This window comes from Etheostoma cragini, chromosome 11 (genome assembly GCF_013103735.1).
Source record: "Etheostoma cragini isolate CJK2018 chromosome 11, CSU_Ecrag_1.0, whole genome shotgun sequence".
Taxonomy (NCBI): Eukaryota; Metazoa; Chordata; class Actinopteri; order Perciformes; family Percidae; genus Etheostoma; species Etheostoma cragini.
This window is the reverse complement of record NC_048417.1, coordinates 19,014,609-19,032,599: the sequence shown is the minus strand read 5'-3', so window position 1 is coordinate 19,032,599 and position 17,991 is coordinate 19,014,609. Positions and strand designations below refer to the sequence as shown.

The 17,991-nt window shown below is 39.8% G+C and overlaps 1 protein-coding gene across 7 annotated transcripts in view; it reads right to left on the bottom strand.

Annotated features, from left to right (window-relative positions):
• Nucleotides 1-6,029: 6,029 nt before the first annotated feature.
• Nucleotides 6,030-17,991, bottom strand: part of epha3 (eph receptor A3) — a 96,824-nt gene continuing 84,862 nt past the window's right edge. For 4 of the 7 annotated variants that reach the window (XM_034885106.1, XM_034885107.1, XM_034885104.1 and 1 more), the window contains 2 exons: nt 15,348-15,503; nt 6,030-8,649 (listed from right to left, as the gene is read on the bottom strand). In XM_034885106.1, the coding sequence (XP_034740997.1) occupies nt 8,544-8,649; nt 15,348-15,503 (262 nt within the window). In that variant the 3' untranslated portion in view covers nt 6,030-8,543. Of the gene's footprint in view, nt 8,650-10,058; nt 10,177-15,347; nt 15,504-17,991 lie in introns of all 7 variants that reach the window. The other 3 variants (XM_034885110.1, XM_034885108.1, XM_034885109.1) reach the window with 2 other exon arrangements.

Below are 17,991 nucleotides of genomic sequence, written 5' to 3'. Positions count from 1 at the left end.
TCTATCCTGGTGCGGAAACGGACTTCTAACTCACTAAGCCTCGCCTCCATGTCCATAAATAAACTACACTTGTTACACCCACCCTTATCGCTAAAGGATGCAAAGGAGTAACTAAACATCTCACACATCGGGCAGGAGAAAGGAGAGAGCGATGGCATGGCTGTTTAGCTAAAGTACGGTAGCGTTAGCGTACCAAGCGTCCAAAACAACTGTTATTTAACAAAAGTCACTGAAGGACGTAAAACAAATGCTTATGCCTATGCCCCGTTGATGCGAGCTCTAAGCGAAGCAAATGTAGAACAACCCTTTTCTCAAGTTCCAGTCACTTAACCAGTTATGGCTAACTGCTAAGCTAAAGTCGTTAACAGCGAAGCTAAAGTACGGTAGCGTTAGCTACCAAGCTTTCAAAAACTGTTGTTTAACGAAAGTCACTGAACATGTAAAGAACTGTGAGTGCTTAGGCAGAACTACTATAAGAATACGTGTTTTAGCGGACAGTTAGCCGCTAATATATCAAAAAATAACAAATTGAACTAGCTTAGTATTGAGTGAGCAGCAACGCCTTGTCAACACACAAGCACAGGAAACGGAAATGAGTCAGGTACGCTTACCGTCACAGCCACTGGTATATACTGTATCAGTATTTCACCCATTCACCATGATGTGTCAAATATGATTGTAATGTAGTGGAATCAAACCCCGCTAACCATATAGTAAGCCTGACTTTTGAGTGCTGGCAATGACAACTTCTGGATCTTCTTCTCAGCTGTTTCAGTCAAAAGTGGCATTAACACGTGGCCTTGCAATTCACAGAGGTCAAGCTGAGCGAGAAGGGATGAAAAATGCTAGAAACACCAGTAGTCAAAGACAGACCTTGTCAGAAATGTATCCCTGTGTCCCTGGCCCTCGACCCCAATCATAAAACTCACAGACACAGAGGAAACCCACCAGTAAATCAGTCTGTCACTGGCTCTCACACACTGGGTTTGATCCTGGTGATATATGGCTTTAATATGTGGGTGGAAAGATGGGGCAATGAAGAGAACGCAAGACAGACACACAGAGAGAGAGAGAGAGAGAGAGAGAGAGAGAGAGAGAGAGAGAGGGTGACTTGAGTTTGTGTGAAAGTGTGGTGCATCCGGTGAGAACTTCAACATTCATCAAAATAATAACTTATAATAAAATCGAATTTTTGTTCTGAGATTGCAAATACACACAAAAATGTGTCCACCCTTACAATTATATGTGATGTTTTACGTTTAATAATCAAATCATCAGCCTAGTCATGCACAGATTCACTCTCTCTCCCCTTAGATGTAGCAAAGTCAATTTAACTCAATTTATCTCAAATCTAACTGACTTGTAGACTGGAAGGAAATGTTCTTAACAATCTCAACAAGATAAGATGAAACTTTAGACACGCTAATCAAGTCTTTGAAATAAAGTATATACAAATTAAATCAATTTCAGTATTTCACATGCAATTTTAAATGTATAAAACATGTTCATTTCAAAACTGATTTTTTACATGAACAATGTCAAATAAAAATGATCTGCTTATCAAGAAACCTTAAATCTATCTATAAATCACAGGAATGTCTGTCTGTGTATCTGTTATTTGCAGATCTCTCAAACTGGTAGTCTGATGGATTTCAACCTACAACACACACACACACACACACACACACACACACACACACACACACACACACACACACACACACACACACACACACACAGTCCGGAGTTCAACTGAATGTCTCTGTATTGGGTTTCTGGTGGTTGATTAACCCAGATGTGCTGATTAGCTCTCATAACAGGTATCACTGGACAGCACACTGCCATGAGTCGCCACATGGACTCATGGCAGTGTGCCGTGAGTCCTGTCTGATTGTTCCATGTTTCAACTGTGATATTTTGTGATTAAATTCAGAATCTGCCAAGTTCTTTGGCAGGTAAATGTACTAATTCACTGTCTTCCTCTGACGTAAAAGTACACTGTAAATCAGTAGTAGGCTTCACAAAGTGGAGTTGCATATTAAGTGATTGGGGTCTCTTTAAGTCCAACAACCTCTTTTACATGTACTGTATGTGTTGAGGAACGCAAAAGAATAAATCAGGAAAAGGCCGGTAAAGTTATAACACTTACATAATCTCTTTTTGCAAGAACAGTCAATAGCTACGTGAAATGAATTCATGGGAATGATGCAAAGAGTGTGACAGCAGTGGAAATTGGACTCTTGCTGCTAGCATTTAGCATTGTGATCTCAACATGTAATCATCCTACCTGTGGCTAGAAGGAGATACAGATGGACAGTAGCCTGTACACTGCTGTTTAATTAACACTAATTAACTATTAACGTCTGCAAATTGATCTTAATTAATACTACATACATTACAATGTGATGCCAATGAAGCAGAATTGACTTCAAGACCAGAGGCGAGAGGATAGAACATGGTAAAGAGGTGAAGATGAGAGAGCAGTCGAAGAGGAGCTGAAAAGTGAGGCAGAGAGGTGAAGAGCAAGGAAATATATTGAAATGAAAAGAAACTGAGTAAGAAAAAGAGGTGGGAAGGAAAGAAAGACTGGAGAGAAAGAAGAATAGAGAGTGACAGAGAGGATGCAGAGACAGCGAGAGAGAAAGACAGAGAGAGATGACAGAGTGCTGACATCAGAGGGCCAGCAGTCCTTCCACATCACTCAGCATTCATGGAAAATCAATTCTCCCCGGTATAGGCAGCGGTGTCAACAGCAGGCGGGACCAGCAGCTCTGTAGCCTCGCTTCAACCATTAACAGAGTGGTAATAGCACTCTTCAGGTATCATTACAGTGACTCTAATCTTCATATAGGGTTCTGGGCTGTGCTCCAGAGGAAGTTCAGGGTGTGTGGTAACTTATAATGTGATGACAAGTTTTTAGAGTCATCTCTGGATATTTTGGTGAAACAAAAAATGCAATTCATGTGTACATATTGAATATAACCACCAAATGCCAATATCTTTTATAATAACACAATTTGTTTCAATTTAAACATAAGACCTGTATTTATTTAGTTGTACAGGAAGAAATAATTTGTTTGAATCTTCTTAAATGCAACACATCAGTAACCAATATTTTTTAACATGCTTAATCCCCAATAGATGGTTATGTTATATTAGGTAACCATGGAGATTCTGTAAGTAAAAATCCTTTATTTTTACCTATTTAGCTTGATCAAAACACCTAACTGCCTGTACTTTCCACCACTGGTGAGGATGTTGTGATGATAGCTTCACTTTCTTTTGTGATGGTGTGTGTTTGTGTGTGTGTGTGTGTGTGTGTGTGTGTGTGTGTGTGTGTGTGTGTGTATGTGTGTGTGGGTGTGTGTGTGTAATGCACAGGCATTACAAAACCAGCAACCAACAGTCATCTATCTTTGTATGTGTGCACATGTGCATGTATGTGGCGGAAGACAGTATTGTGACAGCTTAGTGCTCCCTGCAGTGTACATGTGTACGTATGAGACCCTCTTTGTGTCAGCACTGCCTTGCTTTGTTTGTTTGCTTGCAAAATGCTGGAGGGGCAAATCCTTTACTCTTCAATGATCTACTGCTGCAGACAGATAAACACGGCTTGCCACAAAGGTAATTAACACATCTTGTCTTTTATCAGGGAACTTTGAACCCAGGAAGTCAGCTCATGAGGATGACATTCTCACGGCAGGCCGCAGGGAGCAGTAGGAGTTTGTAACATGGCCTCAGGCCCTGCAAAGCAGCTGCACACAGCTGGAGACCAGTTTACCAGGAACCAAAAGGGAAGACAGAGAGGAGATAGAGGGATGAGGGTGCAGAACAGGCTTCAAAGGGAGGAAATATCTCTACATAGGAAGAATGGGATATGGGCTAAAAATCAGGTGCATTTCCATCAGCTGGTTTTGCAGTAAGTATACATTCTGTATAATATGCAGAGAGTAGAAAATAAAAAGGCAAGAATATGAGAATTCTTTGTGTTTTTGGTTGGATGTTGGCTGTGATAAATGTGCAGGCCAAATTGAAAATTCAAACAATGGAACACAATCACTGTCTGGAGGTAAGGGTTGAAATACAATAAAACAAGAAAAGAGACACTCTTAAAAAGAAAAGAACATTTTCATCAGGTCAGCATGAACATGTTGGCACATTAGGTGAATACATGTACAGTATACAGCCTTAAACATTGTTCAACTTAAAGCCACAGTAGCAGTGATGGTTCCAGTCTCCACATAAACAGAGGTGGATGTAAAACAAATCCGGACAACGCTGAGCTTTCGATGATTGCATGTCACTCCTTGTTCAAAATGGGAAATGAATTTTACACATCATGACTTTGTTTTCTCATTATACTCTGGAAGTGGAACCATGCTTTCTGTTTGTGTTCCAGGTAGGAAAGCACATTTTAACAGCACACTGCCAAGCAAGATGATGAATGGTGCTGCTCTTCTCCTGCATTATTGCATTATCTATGCAATTGTATTTATTGCTATTAAAAAATCCTTATCTACTTGGATAGAACTTTCCAGCATAACATTTCCAGCGCACCTGTGCTCTATCCTGCTCTCTACAGCTTCCTCTCCCCCTAACTATCATCCCTTCTACCTCCCCCACTTCCGCCCTTCCTCTGTCTTTCCAATCACCCCAGTGGTTTCAGTACCATGGAGGTTTTTGAATGAAAACAATACCTAATTGGTGGCGTTGTGAAGCATACTGTGTTCATTGTTTCATGCATTGAGGAGGGCAGTGTCCTGTTTTCTCTCTGTGCACATCTGCTAGGGAACATCTGGCGAGTGTCAGCCTTCAACATCGAGTGGAGCGACCATCAATCTTTCCCCTGTCTGACACATCTCATCTCCTCCCAGTCCGAAAAATAAGAGACAACAAAAATCTTTCCCATTATAATCACACAACAAATCGACTTTAACCATGGATGATTGGAAACAAAATGCTTTATTGGATGTGGCCGGCCGGGGAAACGAGGAGGCGGCCACAGGGAGGATGGGATCAGAAACAGAGGCCGAGGTGGTTAAATTAGAAGCTGGTTAACAGATGTGGGAGGGTTTGTGGACAAAGCGTAGCAGGTCCACTAGACAGGTAGAGTAAAAGGGAGTGTTTTGTGACAATCCATCACATAACCAGACACAATGTTGATATTGAACAATTCTGCAAAACTCCATATTTAATTATAATTCTTACACACTGGGCATGCAGTGCAGCATGTGATAATGGATAAGAATAGGGAAATGAAGAACTGTAAGGTGGATAGACAATAAAGAAAGGTAGGAGTCGTCCATGGAAGTTGTGGCCTTTCATCAAATCAACATTTTCTTTAATATTCCATTTTAGTTGTATGTGTATGTATAAAAATGGAGATATAATTTAAAATAATTGAAATTCTTAGATGATGTTATACTAGTCAGAAGACATTAGTAACATAAGTGGCCTTTTTCATTTTATTTTTTCATTTTCATAATGACTGGATTCTTCTGGGCATCTTTCATGAAATCTGTCAAAACCACTATGGCAAGTTATACAACAAACAACAAACAGATATGCTCCAATCAGATGAGGTTACTTGACAATTAAGGAACATTGGTCTAAATGTCAGTAAGAATTTTGTCACTTAAGCAATTTAAATTCTATTTGCTAATTCTTAGAGTGTGGGCATTGATGGCGAAGACCTATCTCGGCTATGAATGACCTTTCTATGGACTTCTTCTTTGTTCATGTTGATTGCCCAATGAACTCGTTGATTTGAAGCACATGTTATGAGCACCATAGATGTCCATCAGATGTTGGCTGGCTTTTATCCTGAAAAAGACAAGATGTGCCAAAAGACTGATCTATGGAATGTTAAATAAAACGATGACATCTGAGTTATGAGTGTTTGACAACCACGTGTGATCTGTTGAACATACCTACCTACCTTTAGATTTAAGAGAAAAGCTACATTATGTATTGTTCTGTGACATAACCACATCATAGAATAAAAACACAGGAGCAGGTCTATCATGTTCCATTTTTTGGAAAATATTTTGCGAATATTTATTATAAAAATATAAATGTTTCCACTACAAATCATTTTACATTAGTAGACAAGGCCATCTACATTTTGCACACGTTAACTCTCACACGGACACACGGATCAGTCTTGAGACAGAAAATGAGGGATCTGGATATAGGGTGCATAACAGTATTGCTCTCTCAGAGATCCCAGGTTTATAAAGTAAGTTAAAACCAAAACACAGATAGCACTGGCACATAATTTACTGTAAGTTAAAAAAAAAACATCAATATTGCGCTTTATGTTAACAAATAAATAATAATGTAATCATAATTGACTTTTTATTGTAGAAAAAAAACAAAGCAGACAAATATAATCCAAAACAAGATAAAATAAAATACAGATTATTTTTTTGTCTCTTTTTAATTAAAATGTTGCAAAATTTTAAGTCATTCCTTTATACATACAAACATTTGTACAAAGAAGGATGGCCATGTACATATAGTGGGATCTGTAGAGCCAGTTGCTATCATTATGATGGTTTACATTATGTACATGCTAATTAGAACATATAGCAGCAACAGCAGCATCCACAGGTAGACCGAGTAACAGAGGACCGACTGACACAATGAATAGGGTTTCCCAAAAGCACCATAATCACCCCTTTTCGTTTCATAAGCTTAGTCTAGACCAAGGCATTACCATTTCATTTCAAAGTGCTAAAATATGTCTAGTAAGTGCTTGGAAGACGCTTAAAGATAGTACCCTTGGGGTTAAATATTACCCAGCCAACAGCACAAAGTGCCAGTTTAGAAATACTGTGTATGTGTTGCACTGAGGGGCTGACTGGGTGACATTAAAGCAGCAGACTAACTTAAAGTCTTTAAGTCTGTACTTTATAGTACAAAGATATTTTAAGGTGCCTTTAGGAAATCCCATCCTGGACATATAGTTTACTATAAAGTACCTCAGAAAGCAATCATTTATTGAAGTGTTTCATCTCTTTCAGGGTATTTTCACACCTTGGCGGTGATGAGAAAATCCCATGCCCCAATGAGATCACAGGCTTTGTGGAAAACAAATCAAAACTGGAGCTTTTTGCTTGGCGATCCCACCATGATCCAACCCAACTAGAGGAGGCACTCTCTTTTTGCATTAAACACACCAGGATTTATGGATACATTTCATACTTCATACTTTTTTTCCAGCACATTTCAGATCACGCATGGCTTTTTTAATAAGACTACAACACCCTTAGACCAGCAATGTTGATCTCAACCTTTTGAACTGAGCGTACGCACTGAAAGAAACTGATACCTGATGTTGTGTGGGCTTCATGATGCAAACCTGTCTAACCTGAAGAACAAACTCAAGCACAAACTTGCCTTTAGTTTCAAACGCTTCCGGAACACAAGAAGAATGTCTGAAGCAGAGACCTGAATGACACCATTTTAACCTATTTAAATTCTCCTTTTGTCCTCTTATATCTTACATTTTCCTTTGTTCTGTCTTTCCTAACCTGCACTCTCAATAACTGACTGTGCTCCATTCCCTCTGACTGTTTCCCCTTGTTAGAAAATAGAATGATAACGTATACATCCTGAGATTTTACACAGAGAGCATTGGGATGAGGGAACGGCAATATAACTGTACATTATCTGTTCATATAAGCACATAAAACGTAGATTTCACCATAATGAAAATAATGTGTGTGAAGTGTGTTATGGCCCCTGTACCTTCAAAGGACAGCGTTCAATACATTGTACATGTGACACACTCATGGCTTTCGTACAATGAGACTATTGACTGATTATTGTAATTATTGCTTTTATGTGACATGTCTACTGAATGCAAATGCTATAGTTTAGAGCTACAGACTAAAATGGCTCGGTTAACATCTAGGTGTGTTCATACCAGGTCAGTTCTCGCATGGATCAAGATAGTAAATATAGGTAGTTACAACAAAATCTCACGCCTCAGACCTCCTTAGTCTAGGAAGTGTCCATATCCGGGGGAGTTGCTGCTGTCTGCCATGCTCTTCTACACATGGCATCTCAGCCATTTCACCAACTCGTTCACCGGGCTGCTTAGTCAGGTATGGAGGGAGGAGACTGTGAGCATGCCCATCCCCTTTTTAGCTGTAAAGGGAAGGCTGTGCTGTCCAGCTTAGCCAATATTGGAGAGCTCCGGCTTTATGTTAGTCCAGTCCCAGTTTTCTTCCTGACCTCCTTGGCTATCCCATGCTCTCTCTACCCTCCTATTTGTCTGTAAGGCATCTCAACTTGGACATGGATGGACGGAGAGTCGAAGAGTCAACCAGTAAACTAGCTGACAAGACTGCAGTGAACTCGTTCATGTTTCCCTGTCAGGACTTGATATCGTCTTCCAACGAAACAATGAAAGCTCTAATTTAGATCATATTTCTCCATCCGTTTCCAGTTTATGCATGAAGCCACTGTGTTAGACTGTGATTAGCAACCACACCGACAGACAGGTCTCTGGTGTTTTAACATGATGGGTTCATTTCTTAAACAGGTACTGGGCCATTCTTGGAGTGGGAATCTAGGGCTTTGAGGCTGCTCACAATCTTCTTCTGCGGTCCTACAATTGTCACTCCAACCTTTTTAAGATCCCTGGTTTGTGAAGGAGAGGGAGAAAGAGAGAGAGGGGGGGTAGGGATAGAAATTACAGATCAGGGAGGGAGAGATGGAAAGAAAAAAGATGAAAAGTGTGCATTAGCAATGCAGGACATGACACCCATGTGGCATTTAATAACATGCTCCCAGCGCTGCTCCCTTCACTTTCCCATGCATCTGTCATTCACAAAAGACTGCATTTCCCAGAAGGCCACTAAACTGCCACATCTCTGAAGTGGGGTCTACGGGTGGAGGGGGTGTTGCCTCCACTCTCCATTACCAACAAACAGGGAGGTGGGCCTGTGGGGCTACACTGACAGCTGCTATTATGACCCTGTCAGTGGAGGAAATGGCATGGGAGGGCCACGGTTGCATAAAAGCCCTAGTTTCCTGCATTGCATTGACCTGGTTTTCTTTGACAAGGTAGGTGTAAGTATGTGGAAAGGAGCAGCACTGGTACATGTACAGGATATTACACTTTGATTCAGATAAATCTGTTAACTTGTTAATACTCTGAGAAGCTTGTAAAAAATTAGTTATATGCATTCATGTGTAAAAAAAAAAGAGCATGTGTTATGCACAGGGTTGTTATTTTTAAATAAATAAGAGCTAATATACAATGTCAGTTTAACATTTATGCATCATACACATCAAATACACAGTAGTTAGACAGATCCAATCAAACCTTAAGCCATTTTGAAACATACAGTAACGACAGCCTAAAAATATTTAGTACACAAAGCAATGTTGATATTACGGTACAGAAGAAGTCACAGTGCATGTTAGGAGTAATCTGTGTTGCCCATCAATAAGTAGTAATAATTGCATTGTATTAGTAGAAGCAGAGGAGTTGCGATCAGAGTGGTGGCATTACTACAAGAAACACTTTCGGCCCATAAGCTATTTAAGTGTTATTTCAAAATGGACACATGAAAGTTTGTATCATTGAGATGCAAGCAGAGCATTTAGTTCTCCAAAGCAGCCAAAATAACAGACATTTAGAAAAATCACAATATTGTTTCACTCTGTGCTACAAGGTAAAGGGATAGTTCACTCAAATTAAGTAATGCTTTAAATGTAAACTGGGCAATCAATTGGGTATTTCCATGAAGTTCACAATCGACAAAACCAAAGAGGTTTTTGCCTTTTGCTGGAACAAACAGCACAAGTATGCCATAGACAGAACATATCAAGGTTTCCATTCATTCACTAATATTTCAGTTTCTGATTGGGAGCCTGTTGTTAAATTTTACTTTTGTTTGAGGTTACAGCTGACAGTTGGATAGAAACACAGCTATTACGTTATCACTGAACTATCCCTTTAAAAGTCAGACATGTGAAAGCCCAACAGTGATTCTGGAGGTACGTAGGTTACTGCTCCCAGTACGTCTTTGTCCTCCACCCACCATCCAGAGCCTGAGGAGGCGGAGAGGAGCTGGGCGTTAGAGAGTGGTGATTCCCATTGATGGCTCCCATTCTGGGCAAGTGGCTGGTGTGACGTGGACCTCCGTCAGAACCACTCTCCTGAGACACAGCCAGGCCCAACAACATTAACACATTAAACTGGATGTCATCAGTTTGTGCTTTATCTACAATGGTATCGGAACCACATCGTAGTTGCAATGAATCAGGCTAAATCATGACGCTTTACCCATTCAGGAAATAAAGATGCTCTGAACTTAAAAGTAACATGGATAGCAACTCCTGGAAATGGTGCCAAATATTTTATGATCTCAAAATATACAGGAATCCCCTATTTATAGGTTGCTGGTAGACATTTCGTAAAAAGATTTAATCTCATCTTAAACTTATCAACTCAATTACAATACTAATAATAAAATAAAGCTAAAAAACTAATAGCTCTGCAAATAAAATTCATCATAACTATGGGTATGTTGGTGGTTGTTTGCTCAGCAAACTACATCATTATTACCATATGTTTTGGGATATAGCTATTTATTATTCAAATAATTGAAATGCTGTTTATTTAACTGTGGAGTTGGACCAGAAGGGGTAAGGGGAAAGGGGAACTAGTGCAATGACATTTAAAAAGAGAGAAAAATAAAAAAATCACCATGACATTAACACAACACTTTCAAGTTGCAACACATAATAATTCCATAGAGATGAACTTTGTTGTTGTTTGCGGCAACGTTGTTCTTTAACTAGGGATGAAACACAGTGCACTGTTTGGGCTTCCCTTAAAGTTATTCTGACATTATGAGTTGAACCACAAGTCAAAAAGTTTGGATGTATTAGACATTGTGTATACATTTTCAACACTAACAAAATTAATATTTTATTGTGCCTTTATCCTGTGCCATTAAGAAAGTTAAGTATTAAATCTTCAAACATATGCATTAAAATTAAACACAAACTCTCACATGAAAAAGATTAGTTAATTTGTAAAGCATGCATGTCACAGTCCTCAGCAATTCCCAACATCCCAGTGTATAACGTCTGTAAGGTATTATTGCTTTAGTGTAGTTAAAAGTTAAACTACCCAACTTTAACCACTGTATCGCTTTATAACTTCAAACAGGCAGAAGTCATTTCCTAATTTGTTGTGTCACATTTTGAGTTGTTGGAAGAAAGTGGATGCTGGGTAAGGTTTGGGAACCAGGAAGGGTCCTCACCATATGTACTATAATGTACCGTGTGTGGTTGTACAAGAACATGTCAGTGTTTGGCCATTGCCCTTTGTAAAGCACTCTGGTCACTTCCTGAAATACCTAATGTGAACTTTGGATGCACTCTTTCTACATGGAGAAAATAGTCCAAATAACGCGGTATTTACTAGTCAATCCATTCCACCGTCTTGAAAAAGGACTTCAATTACACCAGCAGATGAGTCAGCACACTGCAGCCAAGTATGATTACCATTCCTCGGAGGTCAGAGCATCGCCAAGCATTGTGCTGAATAGCAAGGACTAGATTAAGACTGTACAAATCAATAGAGCAATCTATACTGAGCAATGCATAGCTTCAGCCGGGGCTGCTAGCCTTGTAGTTGAGCTAGCCTTGAGTGCCTTAGCCTCAGCCTTCAGTGGATTAATACTGCAGTAATCCAATTTAGCATCTAGCTACAGAAAGAGGATCATAGGCCAATATGATTTATTTAGCAGGGGGTTTATCTGAGGTGTGTTGTGTAACTACCCTCACCACACAACTCAGTCTGCAGTGTAAGCTTTTTTGTTTTGTAATATGTTGAGTAAAGAGAAATTATTATTGATTAGCATATCCACTAAATAAATGGCATTAGAAATGTCAGAAGACTAAATATATCTTTTATATGGTACACCTGACAAAAGACACAGCATGTAGCTAAAACAGAGAAAAATAAGATAAGAAAGTAGTCATTATTATTATCATCCAAATATTGTCTCACTTCAAAGAAAACTAAACTTTGCCTCTTGTTCATTTGGTATCTTCCGCACAAAGAATAACGTCAAACAGTTTAATAAAAGCCTTTTAATAGTTAGTGAAAATAAAGTTCTAATGAAGCCATAGCATAGTCACAAAGACTATACAGTAGAACTGCAGTCACATTCCTCCTGCATCTGCATTAAATGCTTTCACGCATGCTTAGGTGGTCACTCCAGCTAATCTTATCTTTCAAATCAGCAATGTGTCCCACCTAAATTGCAAGTCTGTCATCCTGCTGCTGCCTCTGTTTAAATATAGGATATAAATGATCTATCTGCCTTTAGTACATTCATTCTGCTGTTGTGCACGCAGAGTGTTCACGGCTGTAACCCTGTTTAAATCTGTTCTCCTCTCTGTTGTTGTCAGCTGTCATTTCAGTTTAAATCCTTGCAAATGTCAAAGCGGCCCCTCCACCTCCCAATCACTGCTAGTCTTCACAGATTCTTCAGCTCCATCAGCCTCAGCAGAATCATCCGCCACCAACACCACCACCATTGTTTGGACTCCATGGGGGGATTTATCTCGCTTCTGCTCAGGGCGAGCACCCCTGGGTTACAAGTCTCCCCGTAGAGTTTTAGCGTCAAAAACTTTCTCCTAAAACTTAAATATCCATATATCATCTGTTGTTGTAAACCTTCCTCTTTACTCCACTCACTTGTTTCTCCTGATTGAAATACGTTTAAGTTACAAGTTATTGCAATTTTTAATTGCCAATGTGGAAGGTTGCCTTTGGCGAAGATTTAAACTCCTATTTACTTTATAATACTTTTACGGGCCTGTACTGGCCAATTAGTGACATCAAATCCATATTTCATCATTGTATAAAAGGGCACACATTACGCACTGCTTCTTTCTAACATATAAAGCCTGACACTGTTAATGACTATTGCTATTGGGCATAGCACTGACCACTACTCCACAACTGCCCCTGCGGCTGCCATCACCACAGTGAATGGCTGCTTTGATCACAACGATTAGAAATGTCCAATTATTTACCCGGTCACATTCCATATCACTTAAAGCAGTAGCAGGCCAACGGATCCAGGCAGGGAGAGGGAGAGAGAGAGAGAGAGAGAGAGAGAGAGAGAGAGAGAGAGAGAGAGAGAGAGAGAGAGAGAGAGAGAGAGAGAACAAATGTCTGCATTCTGACTTTGAGAAAAAAAGAAAACAACAAAACAATATAAAAATAGTCAGCTGTCCTTCATTTTCCAAAGTGGCCGTAACCTGCAGTGACCTGTAAGTCTAAAGGCAGCATGTTCATCCGTATAATCTCCCAGTCTCTTATCACTGTGGTTGGAAATCCTAATTCCTTTCAGTCTGCCAGCACAGGACTCTTTCCAGAACCTGATCTACTATCGCAGAACCTTTTGTCAGCCTGCGGATTCTATCAGCAGAGTAAGACCTATAATCTCTCTGGTACTAGCACTCCTTTATCCAGGGACATTGATCTACTAAACCCACTGTGACAAATACCCAGACAATAATGTAATTTCCCACCAAAAGTCCCTCATACTCCAAAATGTAAAACTCTCAACCTCTAACAAAAAAAACATTTGTCACAAGTCATTTTGTAGAATTAATAATTGCTGGATTACATTAATTCAGTCAAATATGTATATGTTCACATCCAGGATGTGTGTCGTCTTGTGCTTAAAGTCAGTGTTGACTTCAATAGTTAACAAAAAACAAAACAATAACGCGGTTATGGTGAAGGAATCACAGTAGCCTCAACATTGAAATATTAATCATGGATAATTTGCTAGGAGCATAAATTGTAGAGAAAACAAAATGAAATAGTCTATGTTGACCGTGGACACTTTGCTGATGTGTTCAGTGTCTGTAACACTTTTCCTCGTTATGTCAAAAGAAATCTTGGTGAAAAAAGATTCACAAAAAAAGTAACAATTTGCTGTTGGATGAACATTGTTTTTCAAAGATTATTTTTGGGGCATTTCCGGCCTTTATTTTGGCAGGACATCTGAAGACATGAAAGGGGAGAGAGAGACATGACATGCAGCAAAGGGTCTCAGGTCGCAGTCGAACCCTGGCCCACTGCTTCGAGGAGTAAACCTCTATATATGGGCGTCCGTTCTACCAACTGGGCAATCCGGGGGCCCATGAACATAGATTTTAGAAGATTGTCGAAAAAAAAACAAATTAGATTTTAGAGTTTTGTGCTCAAAGTATTGATTTTGGGGGAAGCTTATGATTCTATGTGTGTGAGTTTAACATCAAAATACTTTTGTCCTGAGGGAAGGCTTACAAGGTTTAACATCAAGGGATCATTGTCCTGAGGGAAGACGCAGGTATGTTAACAGTAAAATTACCATTTGGTCTCAGGAAGGGCTTAGGTACTGGATGTCATAAATTCCGGACTGTATCAATGTTGCGGTGAGCTAAACAACAGTTGTCTTCTTATTTATTTGATAGCATATTGTATAAGGCAAGGCACTCTGAAGGAACTTCAGGGAACACCAGTCCAGGTCTTCTCTTAATGTTGCATGGAGGTAAATTGTTTGATTTATCACAGCATCGACTGTAATTTTTAAGAGAACTAGAAGAAGATTGACCACATCATCATATTAAACTTCAAGAGAACATACTGTAGGTCATGCAGTGTGTGCTCTCTAATTTCTTTTGATTATGCTCTCAAATAGTTTTCTGAAAATCTTCGCTTGATCTTTGCTCTGCATTTTAATGCTTTACAGTATTGAGTGCCATGCATACCTATTTGACAGCTATGCCTTTATTTGCTCTTTCAAAGGCCTATCTCTCTTCCCTTTTATCTTGTCAAATCTCCCCTCCCATTCCCTCACTCAATAGATTTTCTCTTACCACCCTCTCCCTTATGGAACTCACAACTCTTGTCCTCTCTCTTTCTTCCTCTTTTTGTCTCTCTACTTATCTCTCTTTCTTTTAATGCTTTCACATTCTCCCTCTGTGGTCAAACTTGCAACATTGAGAGCGTGGCTAAAGACCTGTCATTTGGAATTACCATGACTCATCTGGACACCTTTAGTAAGGGCTCTATAGCTTTCTTTACTTACTGAGAACAAGAGTGTGTGTGTGTGTGTGTGTGTGTGTGTGTTTGTGTGTGTTTGTGTGTGTTTGCGTGTGCGTGTGCGTGTGCGTGTGCGTGTGCGTGTGCGTGTGCGCTCCTCACCAAGAGCCTCTTTAAATTCATGAATTTCATGAATGGGCAGAGGAGCTTAGTGTGTGTGTGTGTGTGTGTGTGTGTGTGTGTGTGTGTGTGTGTGCAGTTGTCTTACTCAGTGGAGGTCTTGGCCAGGGTGTCACAGGAGCTGTAACTGACCCCAGAGAAGGCCTCTTTGCAGGGCAAAGTCCTCATACCATCCATCCATTCACCCAGTGTCCCCATCGAGGGAACCTCTGAGCTGCTCCTGTCCAACAACAGGTTGGCCGGCCTGAGGGGACACAGGAGAAGGAGTAACATGAAAACATGAAGTGACTATGAATAAACAAATTTCCTTGGTTAATGGCCTGTAACATAGCCAGATAAATAAAAGGCCATTTAGAGCGATATTTCAGAAACACAAAGGCATTAGCATCACCCTCATCAGCTCTTGTAGAATGGATTTAGGATGTGAATAATTAAGTGTTGTGAGTTGTTATTTTACATAAAAGCTCTGTCACTCCCCACAATGATACAGCACTCACAGTGCATATGTGGTAGGATGAAATGCTATTTTATTAGCAGCATACATTGCAGCACTGTTTGCTCTGCTATTCCATTTAAACCATTGATGTTGTCAATTGCTTGTCATCTGTGCACTGGTAGCACTATGTAGCAGTGGTATGATGGCCTCCAGGGTTGCACAGATCATTGTCAGATTTAGGCACAACACTCTTGCACATGACATACCACCTACCCCGACAAGTTTGTCCATGTTAGTTTGTTAATTGTCATGTGATAAAACATCTGTTACACAGCATTATATAGATGTATCAAATGTTTTAAAAATAACTTGTATTCATTTGGATGTAATTCTATTTACATATTTTAACATACGCGAATACTATTCTAAACATTATGTGCTTACATACCTATACAGAACGAAATGCAAACCAGATTTCTTAAATCTGATTGTGCTGCACTCTTTAGGGAGCCACACACACACACACGCACACACGCACACACACACACACACACACACACACACACACACAAACATATATATGGCCATATGTGTCTGCTTTATATACAGTAAACCTACATAGTGCCTTTGGGCTTTGAAGACAAGGGGGAAACTGAACCGTCACACAAATTATTTCCATAATGTATTTAACATATTCAAGAACAAGATTACTAACAAAAGCGGCATCAGTTTTCTGTCTAATGTAATTACCGTTTCCTGCATTACACGTACCATGTGGCAAAATTCAACATTAGATTTGATTAGACTTGATGGTTTCAATTGGATCAAATCAAATTGAATGCACCGCGTTGGGCTTTAGAGTGCTCAGTCAACAGTAGAGGGTGAAGGAATGGCTGCAGGCGCTGTTCTGACTCGCTCTGATTGATGGTTGCCAAAGACGGGGGAAGAGGAAGGATGAGAGAGTTAGAAAGACATACAGAGAGAGCAAGAGAAGAGAGTAGAGGGAATGCCGAAGATTACAAAGAAAACTATTTTCTTTGTCAGCACCCAATCTCCAAAGTCACTACTGTAGCTATGTTTATTACAAATGTGGAATACTTTGCTGTTGTAAAACATGATTGCATCAAGCCAGGAAACGTGAAACCAGGTCAATCCAAATTAGGTCAAACTGGGATCCAAAACATGATAATCAATGGCCAAAAAAGGCATTCGGTGGAGCGTTTTGTGTGTTAATTGATGAATTTTGTAAGTGGCATTTAAAACTGGGTTACAAAGGCACTTTGCACAGGACACATTGCACCTTTCTTGCAGAGTAGACAAAAGCACCTTCGTCAAGACAGCGCACAAAACACACACACACACACACACACACACATATATAAGGGAATATGTGTGTGTGCTTGCAAGACAGGAAAGGATAGCAAAAAGGGTAGTTATCTTTCAGGGAATTCTATTCATAGCCTTGTAAATAAACTCATTAAAATACCAGGAAGTCAACCTCCGCCTGATTGATTTGGATTGGCAGAGAAGTTTGAAATACTATGTGTAAGAAAGCTGGGAAATTGTATCCCAAGGTTAGACTGATTTAAGATTAGAAAAAAATGGACTAAAAAAAATTATTTTGAGTTCAAATTTAAATAAGTTTTTTTTTTTATTAGCCTGGATTGTTTAGCATTAGCATTGGATGTTAAAGAAATGTTTGTAAAATTATATATTTAAATATATCACAAATGACAACCTGTTCTCACTCCCAACATAGTGACGCTTGGTCAGTGTATCTTAGCATCAGATGCCGACGCAAAATCGCCCTTTAGCGTCTGTTTAGAGCGCACCGAGCAGACCAGCAGCTCGACCGCGGTGCTGTAAAAAGACTTGGTATTAAGAACTGGTAGAGCAACGGAATAGAGTAGTATGAAAAGACTGAGTAGTTGGCTGGTGGGTGGATCAACCAACTCAGGACTTTCACCCAACATACCGGGGGTTTGTGTCCCGTTCTTGTCCCGCGTACATTTAGCAACCCCACCTACGATCTTTTAAAAACTGTCTTGTTCTTGTGCTGCATGTCAGTGTATTGACATCCTGACTCAGAGCGTCAAATAGTGATGCCAAGAGTCCCGACCCAATGTGCCTAAAAGTGACACCAAGAGTCCTGAGTCCATGACGCTTAAAGGCTAGATGCTAAATTCTTACTTTTTGCATTAGTAACAAACACCAAAGACCTGACCAAGTGTCTCTTTGGGAGTAAGAATGTGTTGCAAATACACACTTCAGTCAACTCTTCTGGGAATACATGTAA